The sequence below is a fragment of the Hylobates moloch genome, unplaced genomic scaffold (assembly GCF_009828535.3).
Source record: "Hylobates moloch isolate HMO894 unplaced genomic scaffold, HMol_V3 SCAFFOLD_17, whole genome shotgun sequence".
Classification (NCBI taxonomy): Eukaryota; Metazoa; Chordata; class Mammalia; order Primates; family Hylobatidae; genus Hylobates; species Hylobates moloch.
In genome coordinates, this window is record NW_026652292.1 from 51,780,249 (window position 1) to 51,795,765 (window position 15,517).

The following is a 15,517-nucleotide window of genomic DNA, read 5'->3' on the forward strand; positions in this document are numbered from 1 at the left end:
GGTTAGGAACTGATGGAACCGGTTAGTGTCCATCTTTAATAGCCTGGGGGTGGGCTATAGAGCTGTAGGAAAATAAAATGACAGTTTAATTTAGGGTGTGGGTTGTAGGAGGCTTTAAGCAGACATACCCTTGTAGAGGCAACTTGTGAAGGCGAGCTGTTGATGGACGGGGTGTCAGCAGTCTGTGAGGTTTTCTCTAGAGCCAGTTGTGTCTTCACACGCTGCTAGAATTTGGTAGTTTCTAAGGAGAAGCTGGTTAAACGTTTGGTTAAATATTGAATCTAGTAAGGCAAGGGAGTAGAGCACAGAACGCTAGGGCCCCCAGTAATGGGCCTAGGAAGGAAAGAAGCCAAGCCATGAGAGGGGGTTTAAGAGTGTCCCAGAGGGAGGAACATGCATGGTGGTGGGACTTTAGGCTTCTGGAATGGGCGGAAGGGATGGCACTTTGGAAATGCGGAGTTTGAGAGGGCTGTGAGGTATGGGTGTGCAAGTGTATTTTGTGGAATGTGAGGAGGCGGCTAGACTTCTTGTTTGATCCGGGTTCGTGGCTGGTTTTAACCTGGAAATGTGAAGCCAAGGAGTTAGACGCCCTGGTGATTCTTGGAGCTTAGTGGCAGTAGGGGTGCAAAGCACAATTTGGAGGGGCCCTTTCCACTTTGGGGTTAGTGGGGCTACTTGTGTGTGGCTTGGTAGAGAGTAGAAAACCCATTCTCCTGGCTTGAGGGGAAATGGAGGTTGTGGGTTGGTGGCATCGGGAAGGAGGCAGTCTTGCCTTTTCCATAGCTCACAACGGATGAAGGACAGGAGGGGGTAGCTGATGCCTGCTGGGACTATTTTTGAAGTGGGCTCAATGCCAGGTGGGAGTGCCGGGTGACCGTACACGATTTCAAAAGGGGACATCAGGGAAGGCTTTTTTGGCAGAACTCGGAGTCGGAACAAAGCTGTAGGCAATAGCTTAACCCAGTCTAGATGTAATTCTAAGGAGAGTTTGGTAAGGGTCTCTGAGTGTGTGATTGGTTCGTTCAACTTTCCCTGAGGACTGGGGGTGATATGGGATATGGAAGTGCCAGGGGATATTAAGTACAGTTGTTATGTCTTGTGAAATGTGGGAAGTGAATTCAGGGCTGTTGTCAGTTTGGAGAGAGGTTGGGATTCCGAATCTTGGGATAATTTCTGATAAAAGGATAGAGGCAACTGTGCTGGCTCTTTTGTTTGTGGTCGGGAATGCTTCAACCCACCCGGAAAAGGTATCTACGAGGACTAAGAGATAGCTAAGTTTTTTTACGGGGGGCATATGAGTGAAATCTAGTTGCCAGTCACTTCCCGGAATATGTCCTCTGGATTGGTGAGTTGGGAAAGGTCCTGGCCTTAGTGGGGTTTGTGGGTTTGTATGTTGACAAATGGAGCAGGTAGATGTGAGCTGTTGGAGGAACTGTAGATCTGAAGAATCGAGGGTGAAGAAGGAGCTTAGAAATGTTTTTAATGATTGGGGGCTTGTATGGAAGATACAGTGGAGGTATGAAAAGAGGGTGTGCTTTGGGAAGTTAGGTGGCTGTGAGTGTTGTGGAGGGTCTTGTGTGTACTGTGAAGGGTTTGGAAGTCTGTTTGTTGTTATCATGATTGTGCGGGGCAGAGACGACAGTGCTGCCTGTTTTGCCTCTTGGTCAGCTTTATTATTGCCTTGTGTTATTGGGGACGAGTCGGCTTGGTGGGACTTGCAGTGGACTATTCCTATTTTGATAGGAAGTAGAGAGGCTTGGAGAAGGCATGTGATGAAGGTAGCATTGGTGATAGATGTTCCTTTTGTTGTGAGTAGTCCTCCCTCTTTCGAAATAGCAGAGTGGGAGAGTAAGATGTGGAAAACATATTTGGAGTCTGTGTATAGTGTGAGTGAGGAGTCTGCTGCCAGTTGGAATGCTCGAGTGGCTGCAATGAGTTCAGCTTGTTGGTTGGTAGTTTGGGAGGGCAGGGGCTTCGCTTCGATGGTCTGGGTTAGGGAGACTATAGCGTACCCTGCTAGGCGCTGTCCGTTTAATGAGAAGGAGCTACCATCAATAAACCACGTGTGATCTGGGCTATCTAAAGGTCCTTCAGAGATGTGGCTTGGACACGGTAGGAGGGACTCTAAAGTCTCGATACACTTATGTAAAGGCGGGGTTTGTGAAAGAGGTAAGAGGGTGGCGGGATTGAGGGGTGCGCAGGATTGGAATGAAACAGTAGGATCGTGTAGGAAAGAGACAAGTAGTGACAGGACGTGGCGGGGCGGGGAGTGTTTGCAGGCTCTTGTATGTTAGAAGGTCCTTTAGTTGGTGGGGGGAGGTGATGGTAACGTTGGCCCCAAATGTGAGTTTTTTAGACTCTACGACTAGCAAGTAGGCAGCCACCAAGGCCCGGAGGCAAGGGGCCCACCCTCGCACGGTGGGGTCCAGTTGTTTGGACAAATACGCTACTGCAGCGAATGTGGGTTCTTGCATTTGTCCCAAGACTCCTAGGGCTAGGCCACGATGCTTGTGGACGTATAAAACAAAAGGTTTTTCTAAATTTGGAAGGTGTAGAGCTGGAGCTCTTAACAGTGCTTGTTGAAGTGAATGGAAAGGTCGTTGGGCTGCGGGGTCTATGGGCTCGGATGGGGCTCCTCGAGACAGGTCGTAGAGGGGTTTTGCTAGGAGGGAGTAGTAAGGGATCCATGTTCTAAAGTAGCCTGCTAGTCCTAAAAATGAGAGGATTTCTTGTTTTGTTTCGGGGATGGGGAGGTTTTTGATGAAGCTTTTGTGATCTAGTCTGATGGCCTTTGAGTCTTAAGAGAGAAGGACTCCTAGATAGGTGACTTGTGTTAATGAGAGTTGGACCTTTTGAGGGGATACTCGGTAGCCTTTGTCTGTGAGGAAATCGAGAAGGGAAGTAGTGTCGGCCTGGGAGACGGCTAGAGAAGGACTGCACAAAAGGAGATCATCTACATATTGCAGGAGGACGGATTGGGGAAGTCTCCGTGTTTTTAGGTCTGAAGCTAGGGTTTGGCCAAAAATGTGAGGGCTATCTCTGAACCCTTGGGGAAGAACGGTCCATGTCAGTTGTTGTGACTGTTTGGTGTCTGGGTCAGTCCAGGTGAAAGCAAAGAGATCTTGCGATTGGGGGGAGAGAGGAATGGTGAAGAAAGCATCCTTGAGATCAACCACTGAGAAGTGTGTGGCGCTTGGAGGAATTGAGGACAAGAGAGTATAGGGGTTGGGGACTAGGGGGTGAATGGGTTTAACGGCTTCATTAATGAGCCTGAGGTCCTGAACGAGGTGGAATGTGCCACTGGATTTTTTTTCCTGCAAGAATGGGGGTGTTGAATGGTGAGTGGGTTGGTCTAAGGAACTCCTTCCTGAGGAGATCGGAGATAACTGGTTGTAATCCCCTCAGACTAGAGGTGGGGAGAGGATATTGGGTTGGCTGGGAAAGTGATGTGGATTTTTGAGGTAGATTTGTATGGGGGTGCATAGTGCTAACGAAGGGGTGGTAGTATCCCAAACTACAGGATTGACGCCTGTTGGGAGCGAAGGCGGAGGAGGAGCAGGAGCCTGGTATATGGAATCAGCAACTAGGGCAATGAGTGAGGTGGATTTTGGGGGGGTGGCTGGATTAAAGGTGATAGAGGTTTTGAATTTAGAGAGGATATCCCTTCCTAGTAGGGGAAGGGGGCATTGGGGCATGACTAGGAACCGGTGAGAAAATATGTGGCCGGAGAAGATGCAGGAGAGAGGAGGGGTGGCTCTCGGATGTATGGTTTGGCCTCCAACCCCGACTATAGGAGATCCAAAAAGGGAAGTGACACCCCAGAATTCCCTTAAAACCAAGAAGGTAGCTCCGGTGTCAAGGAGAAATGTGATAGAGCATCTGTCTACTGTTAACAAGACCCTGGGCTCCTGAGCGGTGATGATCTGTGTCGGGAGAGGAGTCCCAAGGCCCCGTCAATCTTCGATGGCCAGACCTAGGAGGTCGAGTGTAGAGTTGGAGGCTGGCCTGGCTTCCCTTCGGGGGCCGGGGCAGTCTATGGCCCAGTGGCTAGACAGGTGGCATTTGGGGCACGGCTTGTTGGGGGGCCTGCGATTTGGGCACTGCCGGGCCCAATGTCCCTCCTTTCCACATTTAAAGCAGGGCCCGGGGGCTCGTGTATGGGCCGATGGCCAGACGACGCCTTGTGGCTGGTGTGATTTTATTATGGGCTGAGAAGGAGCCTGGAGGGCCTGTGCTAATAATTGGTATTTTTGTTTTCTTGCCTTCTCGTCCCGGTTATGATAGACCTTGAACGCCGTTGCTAGTATCTCGGATTGGGGAGTGAAGGGGCCTCTGTCTAGCTTTTTAAATTTGTTTCGGATATCAGGGAAGCTTTGGGCGAAGAAGTGGGACATGAGGAGTTGTCTACCGTCGGGGGTTTCAGGATCTATAGTGGTATATTGTTGAAGTGTCTTTGTAAGGCGGTCAAGGAAAGCAGAGGGGTTTTCATATTTGTCCTGTATTATTTCATGAAGTTTTTCAAAATTGACTGCCTTCTGAGCTGCTTTATGCAGTCCAGCTATTAGGCAAGTGGCGAAATGGTCTTGGGCTGCTGTGCCGTTTTGTGTGTTATAGTCCCAGTTGAGCTCCTCTTCTGGCACCGCCTGCGCCCCCAGTGGCAGGGCTGGGGCTGTTTGGTGGACCTCATCTGCATGAGCGCAAGCATGTTCCCAAACTCGCCTACGCTCTTCAGGAAGAACGGTGTTAGAAAGGACTGTGTAGATGTCATGGAAGGTGAGGCTATAAGCTTGGCAAAGTTACTGAAATTCTTTGATGTATGAAGAAGAGTTAGAGGTGTAAGAACCTGAACGTTTTTCGATTTGAGATAGGTCAGCTATGGAGAAAGGGACGTAGACGCGAATGATGCCCTCTGCCCCGGCGACTTCTGTGAGGGGGGCGAGAACAGCGTGGGAAGATTTTGAGCGAGTAATGGGAGGGCTAAACAACGAGGAGAGAGCGGCCAGTGAGGAGGGTGAGGAGGCGGAAGTGGGGGGAGGGGAAGCTGTTGGGTGTTGGGGTTGGGCGGCGGCCGGAAGGCGGGGCGGAGGGTGGTGGTATGGGGGGGGCTCGTCGGCTGGGTGGAAGTCGGGGCAGAGGGAGGGGCTGGCAGTTTAAGAGCGGCAAGGAGCTGTTGGGATTCGCAAGGGAGGCAGAGGTTAGGTCTGTCCCGTAGGAGGAAGAAGCCGTGAATATATGGGATCTCTACCCATTTTCCTGTTCGCACGCAATAGTTGTAGAGATCCCGAAGAAGATCAGGATCGAGAGAGCCATAAGGAGGCCATTTGTTTTGGTTGTCTAGGGGATAGGTGGGCCAGTTTTGAGTGCAAAATTTAATTAGGTGTTTTGGTTTGATGTCTGAGGCGAGGCCAAGGGCTGACAAATTATTTAAAAGACATTGTAGGGGGGAGTCGGTCGGCAGGGATGCAGAGCCTCCCATAATGAGAGGAAGGAATAGACGGTGACGAGCTAGGCAGGGCGTCCCCTGCTAGCTGCTTGCCGCGGAGCGAGTCAGAGCCTCCGGATCGATCGTCACCGAAACGGAAGGACTGAGGAGCCTCTGAGAGGCGGGAGGCCGTGGGTCACCTGGTACCCAGATTTTAACGAGCGAAGGAGAGGGGCCCAGGCCGGAGACGCGAGGAGGAGAGGGAGAAAACTCCGTTCCCTGCAGGCCGAGGCGGAAGTGAATGATAGGGGCCTACCACTGCCATAAGGGCGTCGGGCAAAATGTGTCTGTCACGGGAGCGGCTAGGGTCTGGCGATTTGCCTGAGAGGTAGGCCCGGGAGGGGAAAACTTACTGAGATGAGGCCGGTGGTGGGCGAAGAGCTCGGCGAACAGGAAAATGGGTGAAGGCTGGCTGGAGGTCTAGACTGAGCCTGGGAAGGGGATCGGGGTCCCACCTAAAGGTGGGGAATCCCGATCCGAGTCACGGCACCAAAATGAAGGGTGACAGGCTAGTCAGAGACGACACTGGTGGCAGCCAAGAGATCTTTATTGGAGAGGTAGAGGTCAGGTCGCACAGGGGAGAGAAAGAAGAGAAGAGAGAGAGAGAGCTGCTGGTGTGCTGGGTTTTATATCCCTTGGGCCTACGTGGGGCGGGCCCAAGGGAAGGCGGGAGATGCTTCTTTCTGATTGGCCCTCCTTTGGCGGGTTCAGACAGTGCCCGGTCAAGGAGGGGAGAAGAACCTGGAACCGGCGCCGTTAAGGTACCCCTGTTGCCTAACACTCACTGCAAGCTCTGCCTCCTGGGTTCACGCCATTCTCCTGCCTCAACCTCCCAAGTAGCTGGGACTACAGGCGCTTGCCACCACGCCCGGCTAATTTTTTTGTATTTTTTTAGTAGAGACGAGGTTTCACCATGTTAGCCAGGATGGTCTCGATCTCCTGACCTCGTGATCCACCTGCCTTGGCCTCCCAAAGTGCTGGGATTACAGACGTGAGCCACTGCGCCCGGCCTCCCCCACTTTTTCTTATTCAGGCATTCCAGTGGACTCGGTACCTGTGTGGCGGATAACATCGCATTTCAAGCCAGTGCTTTTTTCTCTTATTTATCATTACTCAGCTACCTCACTAGACCCCACGAGTTATAAAATAAGGTTTATTTTTAAAATATAACTGACTCTATTTGATTTTAAGAGGATTCATTTGTAGTGAATCATGAGATCTCTGGTTTCTTGATTGAAGATGAACAATCTTAGAAGTTTTATTTTATGCCGATATGTATAGAATGTCTGATTTACCACATAAATGGGCAAAAGTGGTATGTTTAGTTTCTCTTCCATCCACTTAATTTAACCAATATTTATTGAAGGCTTGGCACATACATGAACCTTTTTCTGTCTCTAAAACCGAAATGATGGTTTAGATTTTTGACTCAAGGAAATATTGAAAAGAAACGTTATAGAAAAAGGCTTTAAACACCTTGATTCCTTTTTTAGTTTTTATTGCTAAATAAATTATTTTAATCCCTGTAACTGGATCTCTTCGCTAATTTGCTTTTTGTGTATTCTAGACCAAAGAAAAGAAAATCACAGAATTAGAATTCAGAGATCTGTTTGGAAAGGCCAGATTCTCAGCAGTATGAATTCCAGAATTAGACTTTTTTCCTTCTTGCCTTTTAAATAGATTTTTATATGGACCCCCACATTTTTTATTTCTCTTTTGTTATTCTTCTAAATAAATGAATGTATCTAACGCAGAGTGTCAAAGCAATCTTCTCTCCCAGGCGATTCCTCTGCTGTGTGTAGGATAATGTGATAATGCTAGTTTGCTTGATTGTTGGTACCGCATTTGAGATTATGTTGCCTACAAATAAAAATAAATGGTGTTTTTACAAGAAGACAGATATCCTAGAGGGAAAATCTAAGTGTTCAATTGTTCATGATTTTCAACCAGTTCTCCTCAATTTGACTTAGATCCGTTTGTCATTATTTTATTGTAAGTTTCTGGGGAGAAGAGAACATAGTTTGCCTTTGGCTTCCTATGAGGCGAAATCCAATTTAAGCTTATTAGAAAACAAGAACAAATGTTAAAAAAGAACAACTACAACTTTATTTGGAATGTTTCATCTCTACACACTGTGTAGGATTGTAAAATATTTATTTTACATGCGGATCCTCACAGCAACACCTATTAAGTCACTGTCTGTTGCAGGCAGCTAGTTGTCTTCTTCTTGGCCTGTTTTGTCATCTTTCCATAATATATTGATATAGCCTTTAAAATGTTAAGGGCAAAGGAACTTTAAGACAACTAGTTCAGAAGTCATAGTAGAGAAACAGTAGGACTGCTCGTTCTTCAAGTTTTCTGGTTTCATCAAGGCAAGATGACAATGTTTTCAGATATGCCTGTGGCTTATAGGATACTATATTTATTTATAAAATAAATATGAAATCCCTTATGTTTGTGAGAAATATCTCAATGCTTAGGATCATGAATTTGCTTTTTTTTATGTTATTCTCATAACTGTAAGGAGTATGGGGAAATTGGCAAATCAGGGGGCATTAAATAGGTATTAAAGCAAGGGAGCCAGTCCTTGAGAATTACCCTCCCTTTTACTTTTCCTAACTGCGTTTTACTAGAGTTACTCGTACCTTCTGAGGGGCCTAGATAGCTGTTTATTTTGTAAACAGAGAAAAGGAGCCTTATTTGCAATTTTTATTTAACACAATGAAAACATACTTGAAGTATCTTGTAGAACACTCCCATATATTTTCTTTGGAGAGCCATGTGTAATTAAATTTTTCTCAGAAATTATAAAAATGTTTATAAAATTATGCCTGTGTTTAGCTATAGTACATTTTTTTGATCTATAGCTTGAAGACATTGTTCAATTTAAATTCATGTATTCAGAGAAGGGCTCTGTTACCCTCCACTATTGTAAAGAGATCTCTGGTAGAGGAGGCTCATAACAAGAACCTCCCCTTTTAGGGGTGATGTTTATACCTATAACATTAGGGTGCACATAAAAGAACAGAGCGATGTATTTTGTTTTTTTGACAGCTGTTGTGCTATTTTCATGAGTTTTTTTTGAGCCTTGAAATTTGGGCTTAATTTTTCATGGCTTCATGAGTCCATTGTATAGTTAGACCATAATTTATATAAATATTTTCCCGATTTCAAGCATTTCAGTTGCTTATACTTTTCATGTTCCTAATAGTGTGATAACTAGACTAAATTTATATGTAAATATTTGTCATCACCTCTGATTATCTCCAAGAGTTACTATGCTAAAGGATATGAACTTCTTTAAGGTTCTGGGTGTGTTCTACCAAATTACTTTCTAGAAAAGTCACACTAATTTACACTTTTATAATTAGTGTTTTTATTAGTACAAGCTCATCACATTTTTACCAATATTGTGTATAATATTAAAAAAATCTATGTGGCTACCCATAGGGTCATAAAATTGTAAAGGGGAAAATCTTAAGAGTTTGTTTGGTCCAACATTTTACAGAAGACCACAGTGAAACCCAGACGATTAATTAAAAATAGTAAGTCAAACTTAGGTTAGAATTTTAGTTTTCTAGACTTCTGGTTCAGCACTATTTTTCCCAGAGAATACTACTTTTATTTACTGAATGGCTGTAACATGGCTAGGTGCTACACTGGGCACTTAGCCTCTAAAATTTTGTCTTATTGTATTTGTAGAGATGAGGTCTCGCTCTTTTGCCCAGGCTGGTCTTGGCCTCCCAAAGTGCTGGGATTATAGGCATGGGCCACCATGTCCGGCCCTTCAAGAAAAATTTAATCTTCCCAGTAACCTAAATGTTGATTGGCTTGAAACTGTTTTACTATTTATAGAGAAGGGGACGTAAGAAAGAAATAAGGGCAGTCTTCAGAGGCTGAATGTGGAAAAAGTAGATAAATTTTTTCTCCCTGTTCAGCGGATAGATTAAGGAAAGTAGATGGAATTCACAGGGAAGTATTTTGAATTATTATAAGGAAAAACTTTCCTAAGGAGTATAGTATTTTGCTATTCGCCAAAGAAAGAAGGTGAATTAACATTGCTCGATTTTGAAAGTATTTAAGTCTAGTCTATTTTTTTGTTAGAAATGTGGAAAATGGGGTCTATGTATTGAATAAGGAGGTAGGACTAGTTGACTAAAGATAATTTATTATAAAGTTCTTGGCATGTAGTTTAATGCTCAATAAAGACTTATTAATAGTAAATAAAAAGGTACCATGAAGTCTGTGAAGCCAGCAACAGAATAGCAGAGATGCTGATAAATAATGAACAGAAGTAAGCAAAGAAGAGTGAAGAGGAGGTAGAAACTAAAGCACTGACTCTGAAAGCTGAGGGGTCAGAGAGTTCTAGGATGTAGTCAATTGTTGTAAAACATTAGATGGAGAAAAGGGTGTATTAGTCCGATTTCATGCTGCTAGTAAAGACATACCCAAGACTGGGCAATTTATAAAAGAAAGAGGTTTATTGGACTTACAGTTCCACATGGCTGGGGACCTCACAATCATGGTGGAAGGTGAAAGGCACATCTCAAGTGTCAGCAGATAAGAGAAGAGAGCTTGTGCAGGGAAACTCCCCTTTATAAAACCATCAGATCTCATGAGAGTTATTCACTATCATGAGAACAGCACAGGAAAGACCCGTCCCCATGATTCATTCACCTTTCTCTGGATCCCTCCTGTAACTTGGGAATTCAGGATGAGATTTGGGTTAAGGGCACAGCCAAGCCATATCAAAGGGTATGAAAAAAACATGAAAATTACCCATATTTCCCTAATCAGAGATAAAAATTGTTAATGTTTTATTGATTCTTTTCAGATTTTAGAATGTGAATCTAAAAGTTATGTATATATCTATAGATAAACAGTGTCATTAAACATACTGTTATGTCATCTGCTTTTGCCACCTAATAAACATATGAATATATTTCTATGAGCAAATATAGGTATTTGTTATAATTTTTATTGCTGTAGAGATTTTGTTACATGGTTGAATATACATATTAATATTTAGGTTATTTGTTTTCCCATATTATAAATAATACTCACATCTCTCTGTTCGTACTGCCATTATTATGGTTGTTGAGGCCATCTTTGCCTACGTGGTCATTTACTTTCTGTCTTCCCCTTTTCTTGCCCTGTTACAATCTGCTCTCCATAGTAGTTGATCTCACCCACTCAGCTATGGGGTTTTCTGTCATACTGCTTATAAGCACGGCTAGGTGTAGTGGAAATGGAATGTTAGTATTTTTGGCATTTTTAAGGTGGTGGGAAACTAGTAGAGCACCATCGTTTCAGAGACAATTTAAGTTTGTTCTTTCTCCATTAAGGGACTCCCTCTTGCCCAGAAGTACAATTGTTGAACTTAAAGCAAATAAACATTATAAGATTTAATAAGATAAGAAATTTAACATACACTGGGTATAACTGGCCAGCTGTCAAGTATTAAAAAATTTGAGTTTCTATAATACCATGATCATTGTGTTATTATTTTAGAGAAAAGGAAAGGACTTTGAGATTATATTCTCAATGGTTAATTACTAGGACTATTATGGGTGAGCCACGTGGCTATTATAAATGGAATGGTGATGTTACCTAGCCTTTTGCAAAGCCTTTTTCCTGTCTGACAAAGAGGCAGAGAAGAACCAGTAGTTAGGTAGGGAGAACAGATACATATATGAATGACTGAACCTCGTCTTTTGACTCTTTGTAACATGGTTGAACTGAAATCTGTTAATTGTATCAGGCCTTAGATGTGCTTTAGAAAGTGTTATGGATAAATTTTTAATTAAAGCTTGACGGTAGATTGACTATAGTTGAAGAGAAGTGAAACAAGTATGTTTTAATTTAACTCTTTCGGTTGCAAACACTTTAGTGTAAGCAAAATGGGGAAATTTATTAGGAGCCTGCTAACTTATCTCATTGAATGTAGAAATAAACCTTTTGCACCTTGGTTTGTACATACTGGTTGAGCAAATCAAGGATAAAGTTGGCCCCACTTTGCTCAAGTGCTCACTCCTGGTCTAGTTGATTGTGGTCAAGAGTGTGGAGCCATCTAATGGATATATCTGTGGTTTTTGGAGGCCCTTGGAGGGTGGGGTGAGCTGTAAATTATTAGAGAAAATGTGCTTGTAGTGAAGGGCACTGGCATCCTCAGAGATGTCTACTACATGCTTGCTTTAAATAGCGGGTTACTTTTTACATTTAGTAATCAGAAACCTGTAAGAGTCATGTGTTGTAAAATTTATAGTTTCATTTTAATATAAATGTAATAAATAGAAGGTAAGGCTAAATCCTTTTAATTTTTACATATCATTAGATACTTTCATGTTTGAAATGGCAGCCACCTAAGGATAACACAGTGCCTGGGACGTAAGGCCTTTAGCAAATGTTCGTAGTTGAATGAGGGAGCAGTTGAGAGGACATAGGAGCCACTCATATGTGGCTTTGCATACCAAATTGATACAGTGAACCATCCCCCATCCCCACCATGACTTAGTCTTCATGGTTGTCTTTTATTTAAAAAAAATTTTTTTTTTTTGAGAGGCAGTCTCACTCTGTCGCCCAGGCTGGAGTGCAGTGGTGCAATCTCAGCTCACTGTAACCTCTGCCTTCCAGTTCAAGTGATTCTCCTGCCTCAACCGCCCAAGTAGCTGGGATTACAGGCACACTCCACCACGCCCGGCTAATTTTTGTGTTTTTAATAGAGACGGGCTCTTACCATGTTGGCCAAGCTGGTCTTGAACTCCTGACCTCAAATGATCCGCTCATCTCGGCCTCCCAGAGTGCTGGGATTACAGGTGTGAGCCACTGCACCTGACCTATTTTCAATTGTATTAAAAAAGTTTTTTCTAGAGACAGGTTGGAGTGCAGTGGTACAATCGAGGCTTACTGCAACCTCCATTTCTTGGGCTCAAGCGATCCTCCTACTGCCTTAGCCTCCTGAGTAGCTGGGGCTACAGGCCTGCACCACCATGCCCAGCTTAATTTTTCTTTTTCTTTTTTTTTGAGACAGAGTCTTGCTCTGTCTCCCAGGCTGGAGTACAGAGGCACGATTTCAGCTCACTGCACCCTCTGCCTCCGCCTCCGGAGTAGCTGGGACTACAGGCGCGCACCACTATGCCTGGCTAAGTTTTGTAATTTTAGTAGAGATGGGGTTTCATCATGTTGACCAGGCTGGTCTCGAACTCCTGACCTGAAGTGATCCGCCTGCCTCCCCAGCTAATTTTTTTTTTGGTAGAGATAGAGTCTCATTATGTTGCCCAGGCTGATCTTGAATTCCTGGGATCAAGCAATCCTCCACCTCAGCCTCCCAAAGTACTGGGATGACAGGTATGTGCTACTGTACCCGGCTTCATGTTTGTCTCTTAGATTTTCATTTTTATTGGATTTCTTTTGTTTATAGGCCAAATCGAAAAGCCTTTTTTTTTTTTTTTTTTTTTTTTTTTTGTGAGTCACTGAAGCAAACAAATTTATTGAGGCCATTTTGAGGTACATTTTTGGAGCTCCTAATTATCTAAACATTGTCATGAATGCTTAAAAAGATATTTAAAGCCAGATGTTTTGTGGAAACTTTTTAGAAAAATAAAATGTAACAAAGAATTTATGGTCTTGAATGGTTAGATATCAGTAGATGGTTCACCTGCAATATATAGCTAGAACCTGACAACTTACTACCTCTGCAAACACCACCACAGTCCAGGCCTTCCGCATCTCATCTGGAGCTGCAGCAGCTTTCTAAGTGTCTCCCCGCATTCACTTTCCCCGCTCTGCAGTGTGTTTGCCAAACGACAGGCCTGAAGGTGGGGCACAAACTATTCTCCAAATTCTCCAGTGGATTCCCGTTCTGTAATAGAGACTACAATTATTCCTATCATCTAGAAAGTCCTCCAGGATTTGGCCCCTACCTCTTTCACCCAAACTCTTCTGGCACGCCTCTGCATTGTGCTGCAGCCACATTGAACTCCAGGCACACTTCCATCTCGGCTTTTCCATTTGTAGGTTTAATTGCCCAAATATTCTTGCCTGAGGTATCTTCATTTCAGGCCTCCGTTAAAATGTTGTTTATCAAAGAGGCATTCCCTCACTACCTTATCTCAAAGAGTACCCTTCGTCACTCTTTAATTCTTTCACCCTGTTTTACTTTTTATTCATGGAACATTTAACTTGACAGTGTATATTTGTTTATTTGTATATCTGTTTCCTCTTCTAGACTTTAAGTTCCATGAGGGCAGGGATTTTGTCTTTTTTATTCACTGCTGTATCTTAAGTTCCCAGTACATAATGGGTACTCAGTAAATATTTGTGTACTCTTGGTAGTAACTGGGGGAGATAGTGTATTACAGGCCTGGCACTGGTAAATGTGGGGATGATGGTTGAATTTAGGAGATAGAAGGAAAAAAAGTTATTAGCATCTCCGAGTTCTTGGATATTTATTTTGTTTTTGAGACAGGGTCTTTGTTGTTCAGACTGGAGTGCAGTGGTGCAATCACAGCTAACTGTAGCCTCAACCTCCTGGGTTTATATCCTCTTGCCTCAGCCTCCCTAGTAGCTGGGACTACAGGTGTGTACCACCATGCCTGGCTAATTTTTTGTTAATTTTCTTTGTAGAGACGGAGTTTCATGATGTTGCCCAGGCTGGTCTCGAACTCCTGAGTGCAAATGATCCTCCTATCTTGGTCTCGCAAAGTGCTGGGATTACAAGCATGAACCACCATGTCTAGCCTCTTGTATACTTTTTATAAAGCTGGTAGAAGTGTTTGCTTTGTATAACCGAATTGATGTTTTATAAAAAAAATTTGGTTACATTTCATTTAAGATGAAGAAGATGACTTTATGTGTAAGAAGGCGGCCTCTAAATCAAAAGAGAATGGAAGATCTACAAATAGTCATCTTGGAACATCAAACATGAAAAAGAATGAAGAAAACACTAAGACCAAGAATAAGCCCTTATCACCAATAAAACTTACACCCACATCAGTGCTTGATTATTTTGGAACTGGAAGTGTCCAAAGATCTAATAAGAAGATGGTGGCAAGCAAAAGAAAAGAGGTAAGTGTTCTACATATAAGCAAGTATGCTCAGGATTTATACCCATTCACTAATATTTATAACAGGAGAAACTAGGATGTAGTAAATAAGCAACATGGTTTAATAATTAAAATAATTTTCCTATGATTATGGGTAAAATGTATTACCCTCATTTTAAAGGATGAGGAAGTTAGAATGTTACATATTTAATTTTTTAATTCTTGAAAGCGGGAAAAGATCATTTAAGCCATAAGAAAAAATGCTAATTATTCAAATTTAAAGTGAGTTCTCAGAATGCAAACTCATTTTACTATTGACCTCAACCAGTCAATATTAGCGATAAATTTGTTTCCAAATGAGATAATAAATAGATTGCTTATAAATAGAGCATACCTATGCTACACTTGTGACCTTCTCTATACTTTGGCAGATATTGGATTCATCTGTTTCTGGCCATTTAGGAAACAGACATACCAGATCAATTATGGTGAAAGTAGTCCCCTGAGTTAAAGAGAGCCTGCCCCATCGTGTTTGTTTGTTGATTCTGTCACTTCCTCCATAGAACAATGTAATCATTCTCACATATTGGTTTGCCAATGTTCTGGACTACTTGTCAAGCCAAGACATTAATCTACAGGATTGGGTTTTTTTGTTTTTATTTTTGGTACTTCTCTTGAACATATCAATAGAACTAAGTGAGACAGGTCTGTCTATAGGATATTTATTTATTAGGGATTGGATATGGTCAGGGAGTAGCCATAAATTTGACTTTCTGGGTGGTATACATTGCAGCTGTTACTGATACACTTATCTCTCATTGGTGTATTTAATCAGCAACAGTCAAGAAAAAGTGCTTTATTTTTAACGTAAGGTTTATGCTGATTTTGCTTGATTTTCTTTGAAATATAGCTTTCACAAAATACAAATGAGTCTGGATTAAATGATGAAGCCATCGCCAAGCAATTACAGCTTGATGAAGATGCGGAGGTA

General features: G+C 43.0%; 1 protein-coding gene across 7 annotated transcripts in view; it reads left to right on the forward strand.

Moving 5' to 3' along the window:
* RFC1 (replication factor C subunit 1) overlaps positions 1 to 15,517 on the forward strand; it is a 90,344-nt gene that overhangs the window by 36,920 nt on the left and 37,907 nt on the right. For 4 of the 7 annotated variants that reach the window (XM_032135844.2, XM_032135845.2, XM_058430278.1 and 1 more), the window contains exons 5-6: positions 14,316 to 14,548; positions 15,437 to 15,514. In XM_032135844.2, coding sequence (XP_031991735.1) covers positions 14,316 to 14,548; positions 15,437 to 15,514 — 311 coding nt within the window. Of the gene's footprint in view, positions 1 to 4,818; positions 5,012 to 5,786; positions 5,811 to 5,907; positions 6,244 to 14,315; positions 14,549 to 15,436; positions 15,515 to 15,517 lie in introns of those variants that run through there. The other 3 variants (XM_058430280.1, XM_058430281.1, XM_058430282.1) reach the window with 3 other exon arrangements.